Source organism: Vanacampus margaritifer, chromosome 11 (genome assembly GCF_051991255.1).
Source record: "Vanacampus margaritifer isolate UIUO_Vmar chromosome 11, RoL_Vmar_1.0, whole genome shotgun sequence".
In the NCBI taxonomy this organism is placed as follows: domain Eukaryota; kingdom Metazoa; phylum Chordata; class Actinopteri; order Syngnathiformes; family Syngnathidae; genus Vanacampus; species Vanacampus margaritifer.
The window spans coordinates 3,450,701-3,473,196 of NC_135442.1; the positions used below are offsets into that span (position 1 = coordinate 3,450,701).

Genomic DNA, 22,496 nt, shown 5'->3' on the forward strand with positions numbered 1-22,496 from the left:
TGAATTTAAAAAAGTCAGACCGGGTCTCTTCTTTTCTTTTCTTTTCTTTTTTACATTTCTGGAACAGTCTACTGCCAGTCCATGCCGCCATTAACCAGAAAGTAATCAAAAACAACAACAGACAGAAGTACAAACAAACTTAAAATAAATAAATAAATAAAATAAATAAATGATGCTCCACAAGAGTTCAGCCTTGGCAGAGATTTGTTTGCCCTGTATTGTGTGTTTTGCACTTCTATTTCATTTGACTATTCTTGAGGCCAAACTATTTCTAAATAGCTTTTTTTAAGGATTTGTGCGTAATTAATTTGGAATCAAATATGTTGCATCTCTTTCTATGACATCTGATTCATACTGAACAGATAAAGTTAAAATCCTTGTCATTTTTAACTCTATGTGATGTGCCTACAACTATATCTCCGAAAAAGAAGCGTGTGTACCTTCTTTGTCAAGGTTCTCATTAAAGAAGCTGCTGAGAGTGAAGGCAGACATTGCGCTACTTCGCCAGCAGAATTCCAGGCAGCGTGGGCAGCTTGTTAGGTGTCTTCTCTGTGAAGCTCTTAAGAAGCCCCAGCAGCTGCCAAACTGCAAAACGCACAAAACACAACTGAGTGAGATATTAATGACTGGAAAAAGTTTTGAATTGTCAATTTAGGAGGTGTAAAATAAGACAAAATATGCTACTCTAGATGTGTTTGTACTTGCTGTGTTCCCTTGAAGGCAGAAGTGACCCCCAAAAATCCAAATCTTAATTGGATAAAGACAATATGACACTTGTTTGCATTTAGTTTGTGTACAACTGAAATACTGTTCAAATTATACTCATTAATGAAACATGTTAGCGGCAGAAGGACAAACTGTCCCTGATGTTTGACCCAGTAGGCCTATTCCACCCACCACCAGGATAAATACAATTTATTACACTATAGTGCCAGCTAGTCAAACTTGTGGTAGTTATCATTGAACTTTACATTACCTTCCTTCCAAATTAGTCCAATTTGCACACAAAAAAAACAACCTTTGTACACTAGCATCCTCCTGGCGTCCTTAAGGATCAGAGTGTTTCTTTTTGTGGATAAGGCATAAGTCGCTGGAGTTTGTAACTGCAGCATTTCAGGCAATCTTGCAGCACAACACGGTATTGAATAGAAAAGATCCACCACTATGACTGAACTAATGGACAATTTTAACCAATATTTAGTGAGAAGAAAAGAGGATGGAAAAATATCTAAACGTTACTTACTAGCTTAATGATTCAAGAGTGCGTAACGCGCATGCGCATTCTCACCTGTGTAAAAAGTACGTTTCTTGTTCTTTAATATAAAATAAATGACTTGATGGTGGGGAGAGTATAATAATTTATCTCGTTTTCTCGCTGTGTAGATTGGACAAAAGTAACCGTCAACAAACGTGTGTGTGCTATCTAGAAATAAAACACACGAGGGGGATGTTGTGCAATGATGACTACACCGAAGGGGACGATGGATCATTAGAACGGTGCGTTAAGGTTCACCTCGGAAATATTGCAACTCATCGCGTCAACTTTCTTTCTAGATAGTTTTCTCTTCTTCTGTTTTCAAGTAAAAGTTATCTTAAAGTGAGTGGCTTTGGAATAGTCGACTCTATTGGCGACATCAAAAGTTATTCCCTCTATTTGACAGATTGTCGTGTCCATGGCATTACCAATAACTCATGAACGCATCACTACCCCCACTTCCCTCCACGATGGAGGTGATTAGGGGACGCTGAACTATCCCGGCGACGCCGCTTTGGACACTCCCCGTGGCCGGAGGACGCCGAGCTCTCAAGTCCATCCGGAGCTCCATTCCATAGTGCCGAGAGCCAAGCTCCAAGACCCGAGTTTCCACTTCCAGGCAACCCGGAGATACTCCGGATTTGGGCAATCATCTCCGCGGTCCTACTTTTTTTTTTTCAGTTGAAAAATTGGATACTGGAAGAGAGGAAGTCACTTTTGGAGGGTTAACCGGTGAGTTCGGCATCTAGCTGTGATTTTGGTTCGGCGCTACCAACTATTTTGCTTTGTTCAGTTGCGGAACATTTTGGACAGTTTTCCACTGCTTCCCGACTCATTCATTCTTCTCCACTTCGGCGTGGACGTACTTGGGGTTGCTTTCATGTTTCTTTGAATGTTACACCGTATTAATAAAATCCAAAGTAATGAAGGATGAAATTGGGTGCAGTATTTTGCAGTTTAGTAGCAGTTGTGCTCCTTGGCTTTTGCGTCTCGATTTAATTGACTTCATCTGGCGTCTTTGTGTGTGGTAAGATGATGTCCCACTGAGGAAATGCATATCAAACTTAAATCTTTCCAACTTGGGCCTATTTGTTGCTCTTTCCACTATTTCTGGCATCGTGGAACTTTTAAACGAAACTTTTTGTGAACGATGAAAAGTTGGAAAAAAGAAAAACTCCTATCACCTTTAAACAAATCCCTCTGATCTGTGGATAAGTAAGGCTCAGTGGCACACATAAAAGGATCAATGATATCTTAAGGTGGTTAAACTGACTGAGGGCAGGCTCATTGACCCAAGTTTTAAGACGTCCTTTTTTATTTTTGTATTTTATTTATTTTGTACGTATCAACCAAGTAGCCAGAGTGCACAAAATTGGCACAGACTGACATCTATCTGCATTCTGTATAGCAGGGTGCCAGAGAAATGTCAATACTCTTGCAGTGTATGTCGATCCGCATTGTATGTTGATCACTAATGGAAAGCATGCAAAAGCATTTTGATTGTATTAAGACAGATCACAAACCCTTCTGTCATCAATAGATAATTTCCCCTCACTAGAATGCACAAATCATCTGTCGTAAAACAAAACAGCATTACTTATTTTAAGTTCCAACTGCTCCATATCAAATGCTCAAGTTTTTCGTGTGAAGTCAACTTGAATCTTGATAGAATCTTACGAGGTTTTTTTGTCTACAGTATAAGAACACCGATATGAACTTTTTACTTGTCCACTGTTAAAGATTTGTGCAGTTATTTATCGCTGCTTCGACAAATCATTTATGCCTATTCTCATCCCATCATCTAAAGTGTTTGTATTGTAAATTGAGAGTTGACTTCAATAAATGTGCCTGAAGAACTTTTGGCGAACACAAGCCATCGAGCGGTCGTGGTCTGCAGTGGTGTATTTAAAGGACCAAAGTCCCTCAGCCGAGCTATTGTGGAGAATATTGTTTGCACTTGCCTTGCCAACCAACCCTTGCATGTTAGTGTTGTGAGGCGTGTCTGTCATGTTAGCAGTGCTGCATCAACAAAGGTACATGTGCAGCCCCAAAAAGGATTTGAAAAAATAATAATCTGTGCTGTCTTTATCAAAGGCTTAATTTTCAGCCACAGGTCTACATCCGATTTAGACTTTTTACGTTGTATGTTTCAAGCAACACACAGACATATGTCGGATCAAAGAACTGATCAAACAAGATGCTCAAACTGCACGATAAAAACTACACAAGCGTCAACACGAGGCAATGACAACAGAGAAGTCAACACTAATACAGCGCTACCTTGACGTGTTAGTTTAACTCTTTGACTGCCAAAAACATTAAATAACGTTTAGTAAAATCCTATGGAGGAGTGCCAAAGACGTTAAAAGACGTTTTTTTTTTTTTCAAAACATAGGTGAAACTAACCATTTTCTATTGTTGATTACTGAAAAACGGAATAAGGTAGAAACAAACTTTTTTTTCTGATGAAAGATAAGAGTCCAATCTTTCATTTGGTAGTATGTGTGTTTCCATAGTCCAAACACATAATTTTCTGTGGACCTTGAAAGATCAGTCAAAATGCTTAAAATCGGCTGGCACCCACGGCATCCCTTTTCTGAAAACGTCTGGCAGTCAAAGAGTTAATTTGTTTTGAACTTGAAACACAATTTGCTCAGAATGGCTCTAAACAGCAATACAGTAGTAGGAAAAGCAGCTACTGTATGATGACGACATAATTTTATCGCAACATTTTCCAACTATTGAACTCTTCCCTCCCCACTATTTACTTTCTTGAACTGTCTTGCTGTCCATTTAATTAGGAACGCTGCTGCCTCAATTCAATGAAGAAACCAACCGAGTGCTCTAATGCTGAAGCATTTTGAGGAACATTTGAGATACAGTTGGAGACTGCAAACCTCGCGCGGTGTTCTTCTGTGGTTTTTAGCGTTCAAGGTTCAACCGCCGTTGATTTTGAATTTGGGACGCTGGGAATCCCACGGCTTTTTAGAGTGGAACCCAGAAGTCTGCTTTCGATTTGTTTGTTGTATTTTATTTTTTTGCCTACATCATCTCGTCATGACGCTTACCATCTCTGCCAAAATCGCATCGCCTCCATCCTCAGTTGAACAGTTCATGCAATTCCATCCTTGAGTGAAATTATTGATAGCTTTAATATATTTAGTTTAGTTTTTGTGTTTCCGGTGGGGCTAAGCCATTATTTTAGGGAGGTGCCTGAAGGGTTTAGATTCAATAAACCTGATCTCATGAGTGTGTGTTTGTGGTGTAATCATATTTAATAATGGTGCACTGAACAAAAACAATTCCAGCTTAGGCTGTTTTCCCATTGACATTTTCACAGGACGACAGGGAGGACAAAGAATGGTAAATAAGGGACTCTGACAATGGCTGTGTTCCTTTTAGCTTCTTTTATGTCATGGAACAAACCAAACAATAGTTCCCATCAGTCACCTGCCCTCTCTTTTTATTTATTATTATTATTAAGCCCACTCATTACACTGTGGGAGCTTTTGTTATCTACATTGTTTGTGAAATCTGATATGTGAAAAATTAGAAATGATGATGCATGAGTAATACTGTATGTGCACGCCCTAAACACTCCATTTGATCATGTCTACAAATTCCTCACAAAATTCTGCTTTCATAAATGGTATTTTTCCTAAACCAAGGGACGCCAGACGTTTAAAATGGTTTGACCGCCAAGTGTGCTCATGCACAAACTTGTACTCCATCACGTAGAACTACAACCAACTGGTGTTGATGACCCGGGATTACAGGTCATTTTCCAGGCAGCAACTTGCTGAGTGCCAGTTTAAACTTCTGTCCTCTTGTGTTCTGACCCGCTCTCTGGCACGCACGTGACGTGCTGCTGCTCCATTAAGGCAAATTGAAATCTGCCATTGCTGCCAAGCTGTGAAACTTTGACTCGAGTGGCATGGCAAGACTAACTCCATCTGCAGGACATTCTAGACTAGATTTTATCATCTTTACTTGGACATGGATGCCACTGTGTTCTCAAACAACTGCTCCAGGGGTAAACAATGGCAATCTGTCTGAATAACTTAGACAGTACTTCTTGCAAAGCAACTAATTATAGATCCAAAGCTTCCATTGACTATTTTGATTACAAAACTCTTCTTGGTGTAGCTACACCCGAGGGTTAACTCTTTGACTGCCAAAAACGTTAAATAACGTTTCGTAAAATCCTATGGAGGAGTGCCAAAGACGTTAAAAGACGTTTTTTTCAAAACAGGTGAAACTAACCATTTTCTATTGTTGATTACTCAAAAACGAAATAAGGTAGAAACAAACTTTTTTTTTCTGATGGAAGATGAGAGTCCAATCTTGTTTTGGCAGTATGTGTGTTTCCATAGTCCAAACACATAATTTTCTATGGACCTTGAAAGATCAGTCAAAATGCTTAAAATCGGCTGGCACCCACGGCATCCCTTTTCTGAAAACGTCTGGCAGTCAAAGAGTTAAAATATTAGAAACGGCTCTTGGGATGAGCCGGTCTAGGACGAGCACGTACAAATATCCTAAACAATAGTAGGATGGTATACAGCGGGGTGACCATCTATGACCACAATTCTAGGGTAAAAAAAAAAGGTGGGTCCTGTTTCTGTAAATAATAAATGCACATTTAATGGCCTGCCGCCACGTTGTTCTTGCAGATTTGATCTGGCAGTGCTATCTGGGTCACAAAGCATGTCTCAAATAATAATGATAGTGAAATCTCAGGCCCAGCTCATCCATCAGTATCAGATTTGCACTGATTAAAATCTAGATTGTGTTATTGTAGTTTGAAATTTGACCATGTGGTCTGTACAATGTGTATGCAAGATACAATTCAAAAGGCAGGCGTGCCATGAACTGTTATTTGAGACATTTGCAAGTTGGGCAAAGGGAATAGCACTTTATCAGGAAGTGCTAGAAAAGTGGAATTGGGCGACGTCGCAATACAAGTAGTACTATGGCTGTGTATGTTCCAAATGCAATGGTACCTCGACTCACAAGTGACTCGAGTTTTTTTTTGGGCATGCGAGCTTTGGCGGGGCAGATGTGTGTTTTTTTTGTTTTGCTTTTTATTCCAGGTAGAAATTTGAGATACAATTGCAAAATGGTGGCACTGAACTCCAGTCATTTCACAGAAAGCCACAGTGTAGCAGATTAAGAATAATCCACCCCCCTTCAAACTGCTTATTGCCACTCCCAGTTGACATTTATCAAACAAAACATAAAGATTAAAGCAACCTTATAACTTTGCCCTATATGAAAGTCCGCTAGTTTAACAGATAATGCAAAGCGCCAAAATCGGGGCTAAAGAAACTAGCATCAATGTCACGCTGTTTATGTTTTTAAGCAACAGACATTTGAATGCATTTTAGCAACACATGTATACAATATATTAGTACTCACATGCATATTTTCTGTATCTTTTCTGAAAACCAAATAATCTTAGCTGTTGTAGCAGTCATATCCATATGTATACAGATAGAAAAGATGATTTGAGAGGTGTGTTTTGAGTTATGATTGTGGCCATGGAAGAAATTAAAATCAAGTATAATCACCACTTCATGTTAAAGTAAATGTTTTGACAATAATGGCTGTTTCCTTTTTATGATCAAATTCATTTGAGAAGCATTGAACTCTGTATTTCAGTCAATAAGTTAACATTTTGAATTTACCATTGTTTGGTTCTGCGCTTGGCCCTCGACCACTCAGCAGTGAGGATAATCCCCTGAGTTTAATCAAGGCTGTCAGGTCTTCTCTTCTCCCTCTTTGGAGGCAATCCAGCAGCCTGCAACTCTTATTAATGGGATTGTGCCACTGGCTGCCTCTAAGCCACTTCTTAGATCTGGAGTGTGCGTGGTTACTAGCAAAGGAGCTGAAACCTTTAGGCTGCCAACAGAGGCAACACTTTGCAGTCAGAATGGTCATGCGTTGTCACTGATGACGAAAGGGCCATGTCCTGTAAATCTAATTTGGATGCTCCAATGTGTGCCTTCCGCGCTTTCCATGGTGTGCAGGTCTATGGAATGTTTTACAGGTGATAAAACTCAGACAGTTTGAAATGGAAAAAGAACTTCAAGTGTAAAATTGCTCTGTCACCCACTATCCTTTTCACTGCTAAAAAAAAGGAAAAAAAAAGTAATAAACAAAATAAATTTTAAAAATTGCCTCCGCCAAGGAATTTACAAGTTTGGTCATCCGGCAGTCAAATTCATTGTTAGATCGCACTAGCGGCCTTAAATTTTGATTTGACATTAATAAATCCTGGAGAACCCACTGGGTCAAATTTGTCCCCTATAAATTCTGCTACTCAAATAACAAATACCTTTTTTTTTCCAGCAGTGATTTTGTCCCTGTGTTCTTGTTTCCATTGGCCAAAGTGTGTTTGTACATTCAAAATCCAGTTCTAAAATGCAACAAAAAAATTATATTATTCAATTTAGCTGTGTATTTGATTGATTATTTTCTTAAATTCTAAATAGTTTACCGACAGTTTTTGTTATTCAGATATTTCGAAATGATACCCCTAAATCCCAAAAGGGTCAAATTTCGCCCTAATCCTAAATTAGGGAATAAAGGGTTAAAATTGAAAAAAAAACATATTTTGGTGTTCAGTAAATTTATAGCAGTCATTTAATGTATAATTCATAATTTTCCAAAGAAGAAAAGGGTTCTTGGGTTCTCCAGGGTTAAGGCATATGTTTACCAGACTTCCAACATGTTGACATTTCTCTCCCTCAACATGAAAAGCCAAGATTGACCTCCGAAGTATTGTTTTCTACCAAAAAGCATAACTGATCTCAAATCCACAGCGTCGCCATCTACAAAGATTTGTTGGTCATTGCAGTGGTTTGCAAAGCTAAATTTCACAGACAAGCTGGGTGATAGATACGCTCTTCCACACCTACCTTTTAAAAATGTATTTGAATGTAGAGGTCAGTGGCAGTAAATGCTTGGATAGCAGTTGACGATAGATGGACATGTTTATGAATGAGTTAATTGGAAGTTTTTCGATCTACAAAAACAATGGCAAAAACTGAAGCAGTTGCTTATACTTTTTTCATATAAATTATGCAGTTTTGTTTCTATGCACCGAGCTTTCATAGCTCACTACAGCCTTGCAGCTTCTTTCTGGCCTAATAAAATTAGGCCCTGGAGGGGAACAGAAGCCAGGGAAAAAGTGAAGAGGAAGTCTACACTGAGCCAGTTTTTTTTGTCCTTTCCAAGAACTGGGGCTGTTTCTAAGTTACTGCTTGTTTGACAGCCCGAACAGAGTTATGTGTTGTAAACTATTGATGTTTTTTTTTTTTGTTCAAAGCCTCATGTAATCTAGTCTGAGTCATTTCATTACCTGTATTGTATGCCTGTGTATTCTGAGTTTCCATTCATCCCCTCCAAAGCGTCACTTTGATTTTAAGGCCTGTCTTGGGTTTTCCACTTAAATTACTGTACAACTACTACTGCTACTGGCACTTCTACTGAGAGGCATACTGAAAACATTAAGATGTGTTGACTTGCTATGCTTATATTCACCGTCTTTTGTATTATGTGAGTGATGAACAGTGGATGACTGCATGGCCTCAACTGTTGGCCTAGTATGAGAAGTCTGTCACAGCAGCGAGCATTGGGTTTGTGGTTGAGCAAAGCCCCGTATCAAGGCCATGAATGTATGCTAGGCCCCTCTTTTCTCCTATCCTATAGCGATGGGATTAGTGGCCCAAAGGCATTTGAGGGCAACACAGGACTGAAAACTGCCAGCTCCAGCATTGTCTTTGTCCAGGAGCTCGCCGGCCCAGATCTTTTACTGGCTGTGTGTTGTAGCAGGCAGACGGGCGATAAAATTGGGAATCCCGTGCTATTTCTTTGATTTATAAAACACACTGAAATGGGAGCATTTCCAGCTGAGTAACCAGCCAGAGGTCAAGCATAAAGCAATTCTCGCATGTCAGTCGAAAGCAAGACTGACGACAACCAAAAACCTTTAATTCCTCCCTATGGAGTTAAACTATTGTTAGCCAAACATGCTCAACCCAGCATTTATTTTCCTGGCTAATGTGTAACTGTTTATTTACTTGTTATTCAATTCTAATAATGAAGTTTTGCAGGATACTTCCCAACAAAAGCAATTACTACTCACCTGATATTCTCACCTGACAAATATTGTTGTTTTTTCTTTCAGGGGGAAAACCAACAGCCAAAATGGAGGTGAAAACTTCACTTCTAGACAACATGATTGGGGTGGGGGACATGGTCCTCCTGGAACCCTTGTCTGAACACTCCTTCCTTGAGAACTTGAGGAAGCGCTTTGACCACAATGAGATATATGTAAGTATATATTTTAGTGTATATGTTTTGTAAATGTATGAAGTTTAGTTTTTATCATTTTCAGGCACTCCTATTAAGGGAAAGTCACCTTCTAAATTTGCCACACCACTGAGAAGAGTGCTAACAATCCTGCCAATTTAAAATGTAATAATTTAATTAAGTATAGAAAAAAATATATGAACGGTCGCAAGGTTTTTCCATGCCGCAACAACAAGGCACTCTAAAGCCACTACGCCAGAATAAAGCCCCGATTCATATCACTGGCTGTCAAGTCGGACTTTTTACCCCAAAAATAATCAAATAAATAAATCCCTCCTCCTTCTCTTTCGTCATTCTCCCTATGACGTTCGTGCTCTTGTAGCAGACGACGAGGCACTCCAATGCAGTTATGCCAGCAGACAATCTGAAAGATGGGACTCATTTTTGGGGGCGCATGTATAGCTAGTTAGCTAAATGAATGTCACAATTGTTCTAGATAACCACTAATGCAAACAAAGGTGCTCAAGTTGTTATGTAGTAGGGGGGAAAATAAGGAAAACTGAAATGGTGAAAAATAGTTAAGCTGTATCTCTACAGTGGTTCAAACATTTATCATGTATCTAGAAACAAATTCATTCAGTATTTGTTTAGCATTTTTCAGGTACTTGGAGATTTGTTGATCAGAAGCACTTTGTTGAAATCTAAACTTTATTTTAGGCACTTTCAAACCCCGTCGCTGTCATCCATTTGTCTTTTACGGTATGTGAGAGCGGCTATAAGCAAAGCATTTCCTAAACTATTTTTATGTCTCAGACTGTCTGGCTGTTCTAGACATCAGCTGTGGTGATTACACCTCCACTCTGGTTGCCGTTGGCTCACGTTGCCCAAGGGATAATGTCAACTCATGCAGCAATGATAGCCATAGCAGCGCTCTAGATATATCCTGAAGACGCAGCTCACGTCCCACAGGGGCATTGGGATGGTGTTTTTATCTTCTTTAAGTACATAGCTCTCTAACTATAATCTCAGAGCTTCTAATTTTCTAAATGAATGCTTCAATAGTATGGCATAACTGTGTTTATATTTGAAATTGTGTAGCAATAAAGATGTACAATTTTGAAAGCAATTGATTTGCCCTTTCAAAAGTACAGGTAATGACTTGGGAAATCACAGCTAGCATTTAGTCAATAAATATGCATGACATTAAACGCTTGTATGTTTTTTTTGCTTATGAATGAAGTGCCTATTGAAAAAACATTCCCAATGTTGCTTTGACTGCAGTGCAAAATAAACAAACAAGTGGCTTTTTTTAAAAAATGTCATTATTGGAACATCTAAAGGAGTTCGCGTTGACATTTCTACTTGAAATGATTCATATCACCAAGAGACTTCATTTTGAAATAATGGAGAGGACTGCAGATGTTTACGTAACAATTTAATTGTTTTATATTGTACAGTTGTTTAAAGGGTATCATGATTCCCTGTAACGTGTTTCTTCCCTCCCCCATCTTTTCAGTCAAGACCGCATTTTGAGTTCCTTTTTCTCAGCATAAAATAAATGCAAGCATGTTTTTGTGCTGTGTCCTTTTTAGTCATCAAAAACCCTCAGCAGCACATGATGATGTTTAGATTGCAGTCAATTATACACTTTAGTAGCAGCCCTCTACACTTGAAAAGGCCTGAAGCTTCCTCCTGTGTGCTATTGAATGAGAGGCTGTGGGAGGTTGTTGCCACAGGCAAGGCCATGCTCCACTCCTTTCGGAGTGGATTACGCAACAACCATTACCATGGACAGCAGAGAGAATGTTTCTGGTTGATGTGTGAAAGTGCTATCCAGGCTGTGTTGCGAATGCGAGCGTAGGAGTAGATGGCTGGTTATGCTCTCGGTTTGCTGAAGTGTTAGATTTTGCTCGGGTTTGGTGTCAAAGTTTTTGCGCAATGGAAAACAGGGAAAAACAGTACTTTTCACACTGTTATGATTTGTGTAGGGGGACATTGTTCAAACATTTTACTTTGGATTTTAAGTGGCAACTTTTAACCATTCAGCCGTTTTAGAACATGTTGATGGATTTCGCAAGACCTACAGAATGTTGTTCTGTGACGATATAAGCAACAATTCTACAGGAAGAAAGCACCAGAATAAAAAAAAAAGAAGCTTGGTTTTGACCAAAAAGTGGAGAAAACTATCTTTTTGTGCAAAACACGTCAAATTTTGAACAGTGATTTTTGATACTATTTTTTTTTGCTTTTGAGTTTTGACTATAACACAACAAAAAGAAGATTGATAAGGAGCTTTTTATAGCAAAATAATTTTCAGATATGCAACTATAAATGTGCCGTGAGTGACGCAGACTTGCAGCAAGGAGTAGCCAAAACTCATCCAACTTCCACCGTGTTGTCAATTTCACGCCCTTTTATTGGAGAAGCCGTGATTCACCCCGTAATCGTTTCATACGCCAAAGACCCTCTTCCAAGCCTCCAAACTTGACAAATATATTTATTCGTCTGAGGTAGTATATATCCAGTTGACAAATATAAACGTACACTGCAGTAAATTTGTTTCAGTAAATTCGTTTTTTAACAATACATAAGTCATGTTATTTTTAGTGTCAAGACTAGTTCAGACTGTCGGGGTGGAAATGCAACAAAATCTTTATATTTGGCATCACGCTTACCGGAGTTTCTGTTTTTGGGCCGAAAAGGGCTAATGTAAATGCAGATAGCAACGTAAAGGACCCGTAAACTGCTAACGAAAAGCTCTTGTGGAAAAGGGGGTCTTGTATGGGGAAAAATGACATAACAAGTAAATGATTTTTCAAATTTAATTAATGGTGTTCACCGGGTATCTGAATTGGTTTGGTAGGCCCTGTAGCACCAGACTCCATTGCATTCCGATGTTTTGCCCCGCCCACAAAGCCCTGTTTATCTTCAGTTTCACTTCAGGCATTGCAAGCCCCAACAATGTATTAACAATCCCCAGCTGAGAAAAGCTGAGGGAAGCAGAATTCCTCTCATTGTTGTTCAACAGTCAGGGTTCAAATGGACTTTGTTTTAAGCTCGGTCTGCTGTCTGTCTAGTAAAAAAAATTAAAATATATATATATATAAAAATAAAAAAATACAAGTTAATTCACCAACTTGTTCACAAATTTCTTCCCCGCAGACTTACATTGGCAGTGTGGTCATCTCCATGAACCCGTACAGGTCGCTGCCCATCTACAGCCCAGAGAAAGTGGAAGAGTATCGCAACAGAAACTTCTATGAACTCAGCCCACACATGTGAGTGCACTTCCCAATCTACCCTGTTTTTCATTTGTCTTTGTCATGGGTATAAAGACCAAATACTTAGTAAGTGTGACTGTTTGTTGCCTAGTATACAGCGTATGTGTCCCACGATTGACTGGCGATCAGTCCGTGGCCCAAGTCAGCTGGCCTCCAGTGCATCCACTGACCCTGAAAAAGGATAAGCGGATGGTGGTGTTCAGCTGCATCAATTGGCAAAAGCCAGCGCGTTGCACATCTCTGTAAAGATTATCAAAGTGCACTCTGTGACGAATGGGGAGGGGTGAGAGGGGGGGATCAGAAGGGCACTTGCTCTTGTAGTCTTGAGTCAGACTGGAGCTCCCATGGCCATTCAGCTCTTTGGCTGACCATCTGTCCGATAGCAACGTTACGTCAGCGTTGCTGTGAGGCTGCCAAGGCGAAACAAAAGCCCGACACTCGTCAATTAGCCTGCTGTGTCTCTGGTCTGTAGCCCTCAAGAAACAGATTAGAAGAAAGGGAATACCAATGTCCCAGAGTTGACACGTGCTAAGTACACAAAAGCAGGATTTTGTGAAAAAAAAAAAAATACTTACCTTCATTGTTATTTCTTTGGTTGCTAGATGATTTAGCTTATCATTTCCTCTTATGTAGCAAATGAGTGATGATGTTTTAGTGTTTGGGCTTCTGTGTCAGCTCTTTAGCTACACTAATGTCTGACACAGTAATACAAGCGTCATTTTTCCATTCCAACTTTTTTTTTTTTAGTACTATCGATATTCTTAAGACATTACTCGCCATTAGTAAAATGTTATCATTTTTATTCAATTCATTCTCATGTCATGCTTGTTTGCATACCATATTGACAAAACCAGTTCCCGTGTAAAGCAAGTAAATGACATGCAAATATGATGGTGGGTTGCTCCACAGTGCAGTCCTGGCACACGGTAGTCCAGATAATGGGTCACATCTCTTCGTCTGCTCAATTTGGTTACCAATTTGTTTTTAAAGCCATTGCGACTCATCCAGTGGAGCAGTTTCGGAATGATCTTGGGCTTCTAGATATGGTTCTTTGTGCATACTTGGAGCCCTCAGCCCTGTGTACACTAGTAGTTGTTGATGTATTTGTTACAGTGGCAAAATGGCGTTTACTGTATGGACTGCAAATGGTAACTCTTTGGACATTGTAAGCATCAGTGTGCAATTGTCTTGTGTAAACAACAGTCAAATGAAGATGGTTTCAACATCCATCCATCCATCCATTTTCTTGGCCGCTTTTCCTCACTAGGGTCGCGGGGGTGCTGGAGCCTATCCCAGCTGGCTTCGGGCAGTAGGCGGGGTACACCCTGAACTGGTTGCCAGCCAATCGCAGGGCACACAGAGACGAACAACCACACTCACATTCACACCTAGGGACAATTTGGAGTGTTCAATTAACCTGCCATGCATGTTTTTGGAATGTGGGAGGAAACCGGAGTACCCGGTGAAAACCCACGCAAGCACGGGGAGAACATGCAAACTCCACCCAGGAAGGCCGAAGCCCGGACTCGATCTCACATCCTCTGCACTGGGAGGCGGACGTGCTAACCAGTCAGCCACCGTGCTGCTGGTTTCAACATGCTACATAAATTTATCCTAATCCGCTATAGTCAGAACATATGGTTAAGCTTCATGGCTTTGCATTGAACTTCTCGACTCAACCTAATGTTAAAAACTTAGGATATGCATTTGACTTTTTTCCATGACAGCCTTTTGATCTGTAGTTCGACAATATTGACCTTATGATCTAAAAAAAAGTTTCTCAATCTTCTCGAAAAATCAACTTAACAAAATTGTATTGTTGTGCCATTTTGAATAGTAAGGAGGAATTTTAAACTAAAGTGGGGGGTTTTTTACCGAAATATTTCGATTCCTCGTAAATGTGACGTTAAATCTGCTTCCAATTTGAGGGACTAAATGTCAAAGCGTTGAATGAGCATACACGATTTTAGCATGGCCTCCTTATACCCGTTGGCATTTAACACCTTGGTGACAGGCAGACATAATTTAAAGAACAAATAACTAGTAACAGATAACTGATGTACCTTTTTCACTTTCAAATAATACACCCGCACTCTAAAAGTAAATAACGCTTGTGTGTCAACCCGCACAGTCTTTTGGGGTAAATGTTCCCATCACAGCTGTTTGACAATAAGTTCCAATCAATTGAAATGTCATTACAAAGCCTAAATATTTAAAACCATCAAAGTCTATTGATATTTCCAGACAGATGCCAACCCGTAAACAAACATTCAAGCTACCATTTCTTGTGCTCATCAAACTAGATGAGTTCCATTTGTCAGATGCGGCACCCAAAAGTTAACGAGTACTCCCTACAGTTGCAGACTTTTCTCTTCTACACACGCAATGTATTAGGTTCGATAATTATTGCTCTATGCACACAATCATTACATCTGGCCTGGAGTCCATTGTTGCCAAGGATTGACAGATGGAAAAGTACAGATTTGTAGTCTCTGGGGTGGGATCCTGTTTTCCAAATGTTCAATGACGTATATGAAATCCCCAATGTCCCATCCTGATTGCATCATCTTTGACTCATGGGCAATGGGCCAAAGTTTGTGCTTGTGTATATGTTGGGGGCTTTCAACTGTTAGGCACACTGCTATTCATTTGACATCTTTGCAGATTAGTACCCTCCCAAAATAAATCAAAACAATCTGAACATAAAACACACTTGGATTTCTTGTTGGAAAAGGCCTACGAAAGTGTAATTGGACCCAACTGCAATAATGGCAGCGCACCTTTGTTTGCCTTCCATTGCTAGTCATAGCTAAAGGTTGTAAATGATATACAGTATGGCCTTTGTTTCTGCATTATTTCTCATAACTCCTGGACTTTGTACCAAGCGTTTCCTGCTCAAATTCAGTAGGAAGTTGTTGCGTAGATGAATAAGTTCCCACATTCATTTGAAATGTGTATTATAGGCAAAAACGCCCCAACCACAACCTCTCTGTAATTGACGGGCGATCAGTCCAGGGTGTGGTCCGCCTCTTGTCAGCCCAGATAGGCTGCAGCTTCCCCCTCAACTCAGAACAGAATAGTCGGTACAGAAAATGGATGGACAGATGCTAACACGTAAATATTCAAATTCCTGCATAATTTTCATACCGTGGGCTGTGTTGTGATCACAGGCTTATATAATCACTGCTGTAGCAGCAAACCTGTTTGTCGGTAGCTTGGAAGTGGGCCCTTTCTGAAATGGCATTTTGACTCTGGTAGGTAGATTGTGTTGGCGTGATGGTGAGATCAGCAAAACCCACAGAGGAATGATTGAGAAAGAATAAGCTTCTACCTTTCTGCTCACAGAAGAAATTCAATGTATTGCGGGTGAGGTGGGATGGGGGTAGAAAAAGTGGTAGTTTACAGGGATGTGATTTTTCCGCTAATTCGCGGAATTCCGCTTTTTTTTATCTCCCCCCCAAAAAAAAAATTCCAATTTTTTTTTTTACATTTTTTAATTAATTTATTTATTTATTTATTTTTTAAGTAGTTCATTGTGTATGCACATGACTCCGACAGATAACATCTTCTGCTATAACAAAGACATTTGTGGTATGCTCTAATATGAGTTACTTTTCATTTGGTCATGATACAATTATTTGTTCATGAAATTTGAACTCTTCAACATTATTTATGTGTTAACTTAGTAATCACATTAGTTAGATATGATGATATTCTCAGTGATAGTTTTTAAAAGCAAAGGCAGTCCAATGTTTTTGAATGTGACTGATTTTGAGTTAACTAAAACTGCCATTTTATATGGGATAGTTCAATATACATTGAAAATTTATGCTGTTGTTTTGTCTATTTCTTTGTCATGTGAGTGCATTGAAAGTACTTAAAAACATGGAAAACCCATGAGTTCCGGGGACCTAGCTGGGTGCCAGCGGCCCCCAGACCCCCGGCTAAATTTTCAGATAATTTCACTTTGGTCAAATCACATCCCTGAGTTTAACAGGCCAAAATCCAGATGTCAGGGGGTGCGGCAGGGCGAGAGATTAGTTGCCTTCTAGGGGGTTAGGTAACATGATCAAGACTGTAACATTTTGTTCGAACTGCAAGCAATGTGAGATAACTAACCATTAATAGAAAGATATTGCTTTCTTGCTTCTTTTCATAAGTAATTGATTTACTTGCTGTAGTCCAGAATTTTCATAGATTTAAAAAAAAAAAAAGGTTTTTTTTTTTTTTTTTTTACTTTACACATTGTCTGTGACCAAAACCGGTCGAGAGCCTCACCCATAAGAGCCAAAGACTATTGCCGGTCTATATACTGACGTTGGAAATCAATCAGGAACCTTTGGACTAAAATGTAGACGTCCCATGTACACTGGCCGATAAAGAAACAGATGGACTGGACTGCTGCTGTTGTGCTGCTGTCAGAACAGCTCGTCCAGAGTCATGGTTGGCTAGCATGCGATTGGTCAAATTAACTCTAACAAGCTGTTAAACGGATTTGGTAGTGATTATTGTCAATAGGAGTCAATAGCCTGTGGAAATTTGGCCATGCGTAGAAGCAGCTATTTTGTCCAAACTTACAACGAGGCCACATTTAGAGGAATAAGAAAACAAGGCTAGGACTAAACTGCCCTTACTAGTGGCTATTGTGTTGCTGTCCAGCTTGCGTCAGCTAATGCACTGCCCGTGTTTGGCAATCTACAATGTTATCTCGACAAAATGTATCTTGATTTCTTACAGTGTGAAATAGTACCTCTTGTTTCGTGCTGTTGCATCATGAAGTCTGCGTTACAGCACTGCAGGAAGTCTAGAGTCACTTGATAAAGGCACGTCCGGGTAGAGGAGAGTGGGGAAAATTTAAAGAAAATGTTATTTAGTAGGCTACAAACATTAAACATAAGCCTGTAAATTTGTTCTATTTTTTTGTACTAGTTGTAATTACAAGACTGTGTAGCTGAAAAATGTCGGTGCTGCGTTTGTACTGCCCCTATTGTAATTTGGTTTAGCTTTTCGGTAGGTTCTTTTACCTGACAGATGGCAAAGAAAATTCAAATCGTCTTAGGATTCACCTTTTTTTTCCCTCATTTGATTCCAACATGTGGTAGTCAGGTCATCAGCATATCACATTGTTGCCTACAGGCTACTGCTTCTTTCACATTATGCCAAATATCCGCTAGCTAAATTAGGTGTTGTTCATTTGTATCAAGCTATCAAACTTTAGAATTGATTTATTTTAGCAATTATCCTATAGATTTATTCGAGTGATCGGCTACAAATTGAGTTGACCTCACCTAAAAAAAATAATAATAAATAGCAAATCCAAAAATGCGTTATATGTATTGTAGCCCCCTCGCATGTTATCTAATCTTAAATAAACAGTGTTGTTTCATAGTTCATCGTTGGTAGGTAATAAACGTGTTTCTAGTCTAAACATCAACTCACACGCTGTAAATCTACTCAAAGTAAGAGTGTGAAAGGCCTCAATATATGTCATTGTGTCATTACTAGTCGCCAAAGACATTTCTTTAACGGCAGAAGAAGACATTGAGAGTAGCATCAATGGGAGAATTTCCCCAATCTGACAAGCCTGCTGCTTTTGCGATCGTAAAATGAAGTCCTGATCCTCCGTTTCCATTTCCCGGCCTGTGGCTTTGCTCATGTGGCTATACACCCTACCCCCAAGTATATTGCGTAGCCAGGACATTAGGTTTCATCCATGTACCGCACCATTTATTACTCGATGAAATCTCATGACTCAGGCATTCGGTCACATTCAGTATACCGGGTAGTCATTTTTAAACTCTCTACTTTTTTGGTTTGTGTGCAAAATTGTTCTGCCTCAAGTAAATTCTCTGTTCCCCCCCACCCGCAAGTTTTAATGTATAGACCAGGACGTATTACCACACATGTAGAACAAAGTAACGCAGCCCCACTTCACTTAACTTTTAATTTAAAATAAAGTAGAAATATTCTGGATGTGTGTCTTTATGCCATCCTATAGCCTCTTCTCCTTACCACCTGTTTAACAACACAATGTCATAACCATTCACATCTGGGCCACATCTGCTCGAAACCCAAATCTTCTGGCCACCCACACTGGCTGCTTTGCCCACGGTCTCTTAACGGATGTCTATTGCGTGTGCATGCGCGCGTGGGTGTGTGTTTTAGGCTCGGTCAGATCAGCCTCTTCATCCACCTGGTGCCGTTTGCTTGGCTGTCGCAGCAGAGCCAGGCGGATTTCCTGCCTCGCAGGGAAGCCCGATCACTCGCAGATCACAGGCTACTCTCCTGACACAGACTCAAAATAGAAATTGCTGAATATAGCAAAGTTCTGTGCAATGCTTGTCAATTTTGGGGATAGCGAAAGGGGGTTTTCACTCTAAATGAAATAGCGTTATAATTGATGTTCATGTCTCTGCGCTAGTCTGGCTGCCCTCCATTAGAAGGGATGTACTTTAACCTTAATGTGAGCAAAGTGTGCAAAATGAGTCCTCCCTGGACATTTAGCAGACCCCTCGTATCCCGGTAACAGGAGTTTAGTTGAGAACTGACTGAACTATTTTCTATCGCTGATGTCATGCTGTTGCGGTTTTTGTTCACCGCTGCCACGTGTAAATCCAAATTATAGCCCGTCGTCTGACGTGGAGGGGAAGTGCCAAGCACAACTTATGGTCTTGGGCCTGGATCTTGTCTCAAGACCACATTCCCAACTTCACACACTTTTTCAGATGGCTAAGTGAGATTTTGGTGCCTTTTTCGCTTCTGTTTGATAGTGACCATGCTGCTTTGTAATGCTTAAAAATACACATTTACATTTTTGATGGTAGCAAATTTCTGTCATTGATGAATGAATATTGTTCCCATTTACCTTTTTGCTGGGACAAAACGATTAGTTCAGTTTAATTTAAGGCTGGGCATTAAATCAAATTAATTCTATTAATCGTTGTTTTAAAAATCAAATCGTTGAAAATTTGCTAAATCGTGAAATCGAAATGCGTCTTCTGGATTATTAAACGATGTTGTTATTGTGATTTGTTACATTCAAATGTTGTAAGTATCCACAAGTGGCTGAATGGTAAATGGTGGTTTACAAGACATTTACAATAGCTACCAACAACTTAATTGTGGCATTTAAGCACAAACTATGAATGTTAAGTTTGTTAAAATTGATTTAGAATCAACATTATTGTTGTCTAAATATTTTGAACAGGATTTTTTAAAATAAATGAAACGTTAAAAAAAAAAAAAAAATTGTGGGGTTTATTAGATTAATTAATTAGCAATAATTAATTAGATTATTAGATTAACCATATCACCCATCCCCTAATTTAATTTATTATTCAAGCTATAATAATATATAATATAATTGTAGTTTACCAAAACTATGCATATAATCCTGGTTGGCTGTGACTCACTTGGAAAGTCCCTGCAGTGGACCTCCCACCATTTTTTTCGTCTGGTACCCTCACCCATTTGGCCCACAGTTCTCCCCTTGGGCAGAGTAATTGTATGATGGTTTGCTCATTGTCGAGATCAAGTCAGGCGACAGAAGGCTTTTCACAAAGAAGACATCTGCCACACTGTGCTGCCCTTTTCAGTTGTGGACTAATGTCCTGTGGCAAGTCTTAGAAAAGTGCAAACTGATGAGCTGAGAAAGATTTGAGATTGTATAGCCTAAATGTCACTTGGTAGTCTCAGTAAATTAGTTTTGAATTGTGAGTTTACTTTGTACTGTAGTAGAAAAAACTGGATTTCCAATTGGGAGAATCCAAAACTAGAAAATGTACTTTGGGTGTTAGAACTTTTTTTTCACCCAACATTCTCGACACTGGGTTCATGTAAACCAAAAACATGCTACGGTACTTTAAGTGATGCCTCCAAATGTCTTGTCTGTTTATATCTAGCCTGTGGTTCCTGGTCTGACCAGGATGGAGATGACCTCTATCCCCAATGCCAGCAAATTGGCATATCAAATTCTTCCAAATTTTAGTTCCACTCACTTAACATATTGGGTTAGAGTCTAGGCGTTGTGCAGATCAGCACGTATCCTTGGAGAGAAGTTGAGTTGTCACCTGTCGAATTGATGAAAATATGGTTTGCCACAGTAGAGCCCTACTGGGTGGAATGTCTATCTTGATTTAAGAAAAAAAGGCCAATTGAAACGCAAATCCACACCGCTGTGTGTGGTAAAGGGTGGCGATGGGGAAAGTAGATTGCGTCAGGAGGGAGTTGATTCATTTTCCATGTGCGGGTGGGTTTGTGGATTCTGCTCAGCTCTCCAAAAATGCTTAAATGAAGCTATCATCAGCACTTTCATTTAGAAGTTTTAAAACCAATTGTAGCATAGCTACTAAATCAAGAACTCAACCTATAATGTTATTCCCATGTATGACGATGTTGATGCATAGTATTTTTTTCCCCCTCAATTCCCTAACTTCTGTTGTTTGAACGCGACAATGTATGATTAAACTCCACGTTTGATGATTTCAGTCATTTCTAACTTTTATGACAAATCGGCCAATGGCTTCAATAAAGTCACAATTGTGTCTAACATTCATGTGTTAAATGTGTTTCTCATCAGGATTCAAACTAGTTGGGACTTAATAGATCAATATCGCAATGGTTTAGTTAGCACCAAATCTTAAATCTCAACATGTAGCTAAATAAAGTAACAAGTGACCCCAGTCTGTCTTACAGATGCGACCTAATTCTGCAATATACTCACATGCTACTGATTAGTTTATATGCCATTGAGCCTGACAGCACTGCGACATTTCTCTGAACCTCTTTTTTTCTTCTTTCTCTGAACCTCTTTCAATCGTCACCTTGGCAGGAAATCGAGATTTTAAGATTTTACTCAATGATGAACTAATGAACCAAATCTAGTCCAGAATAATGACCATTCCTGCTCAGAAATGGTGGATTTCATATCAAATCAGTTGAATATTTTTCTAAATGTATTTGCATCAATTTGGTGATTATAAACATGGCAATTTGTCTTTAATGAGTTTGTACTTTTTGTTACCACCAGTTATGCTTTGGCAGATGAGGCCTACAGGTCACTCAGAGACCAGGACAAGGACCAATGTATTCTCATTACAGGAGAGAGCGGGACGGGGAAAACCGGTAAGAAGCAATTTGCATTTGATTTTTTTTTTCATTTGCTTGATGTTACATTAACGTTCCTGGGGAATATTTGACTTTGTTTCTTAATTTGTACTCTTTACTTAACAAATAGGGTATGATAAGGCATTCACTGAGTAGTTTGGATCTGATTATTGCAGTCATTTGTCATAAGGTTCTATTTTTCTTATGACGCCAACAGTCTTGAGACCAGGCCTGTCGTTTGTCGGCACATGCCTTCTGGGTAAAAATGTACCTTATCAGCTCAGCTTGTCTTGTTTGGGATGCTCAACAAAGATCTGTCCAAGACTTAGTCATAACCTCCTCAAAGGCAACTGTATCATGGTTCCTATGCAAGGAGGCTTCTTTGTCGAGTTAGATCTAATCTACTTTGAAGGTGACCATTTTTTTTTTAAGAATTACATGTTTGTTCATGAATTACGAAAACACCTCTGTGAAAAGGTATATAATATGTGGATGTCATAAAATCAAAAAGGCAGACAATACAGTTTTATTTCCTTTTG

The 22,496-nt window shown here is 39.4% G+C and overlaps 1 protein-coding gene across 5 annotated transcripts in view; it reads left to right on the top strand.

Moving 5' to 3' along the window:
• The first annotated feature begins 1,739 nt into the window (after positions 1 to 1,739).
• Positions 1,740 to 22,496, top strand: part of myo1b (myosin IB) — a 51,180-nt gene continuing 30,423 nt past the window's right edge. For all 5 annotated transcript variants that reach the window (XM_077579842.1, XM_077579843.1, XM_077579845.1 and 2 more), the window contains exons 1-4: positions 1,740 to 1,987; positions 9,447 to 9,592; positions 12,734 to 12,849; positions 21,881 to 21,975. In XM_077579842.1, the coding sequence (XP_077435968.1) occupies positions 9,467 to 9,592; positions 12,734 to 12,849; positions 21,881 to 21,975 (337 nt within the window). In that variant the 5' untranslated portion in view covers positions 1,740 to 1,987; positions 9,447 to 9,466. The remainder of the gene's footprint in view (positions 1,988 to 9,446; positions 9,593 to 12,733; positions 12,850 to 21,880; positions 21,976 to 22,496) is intronic.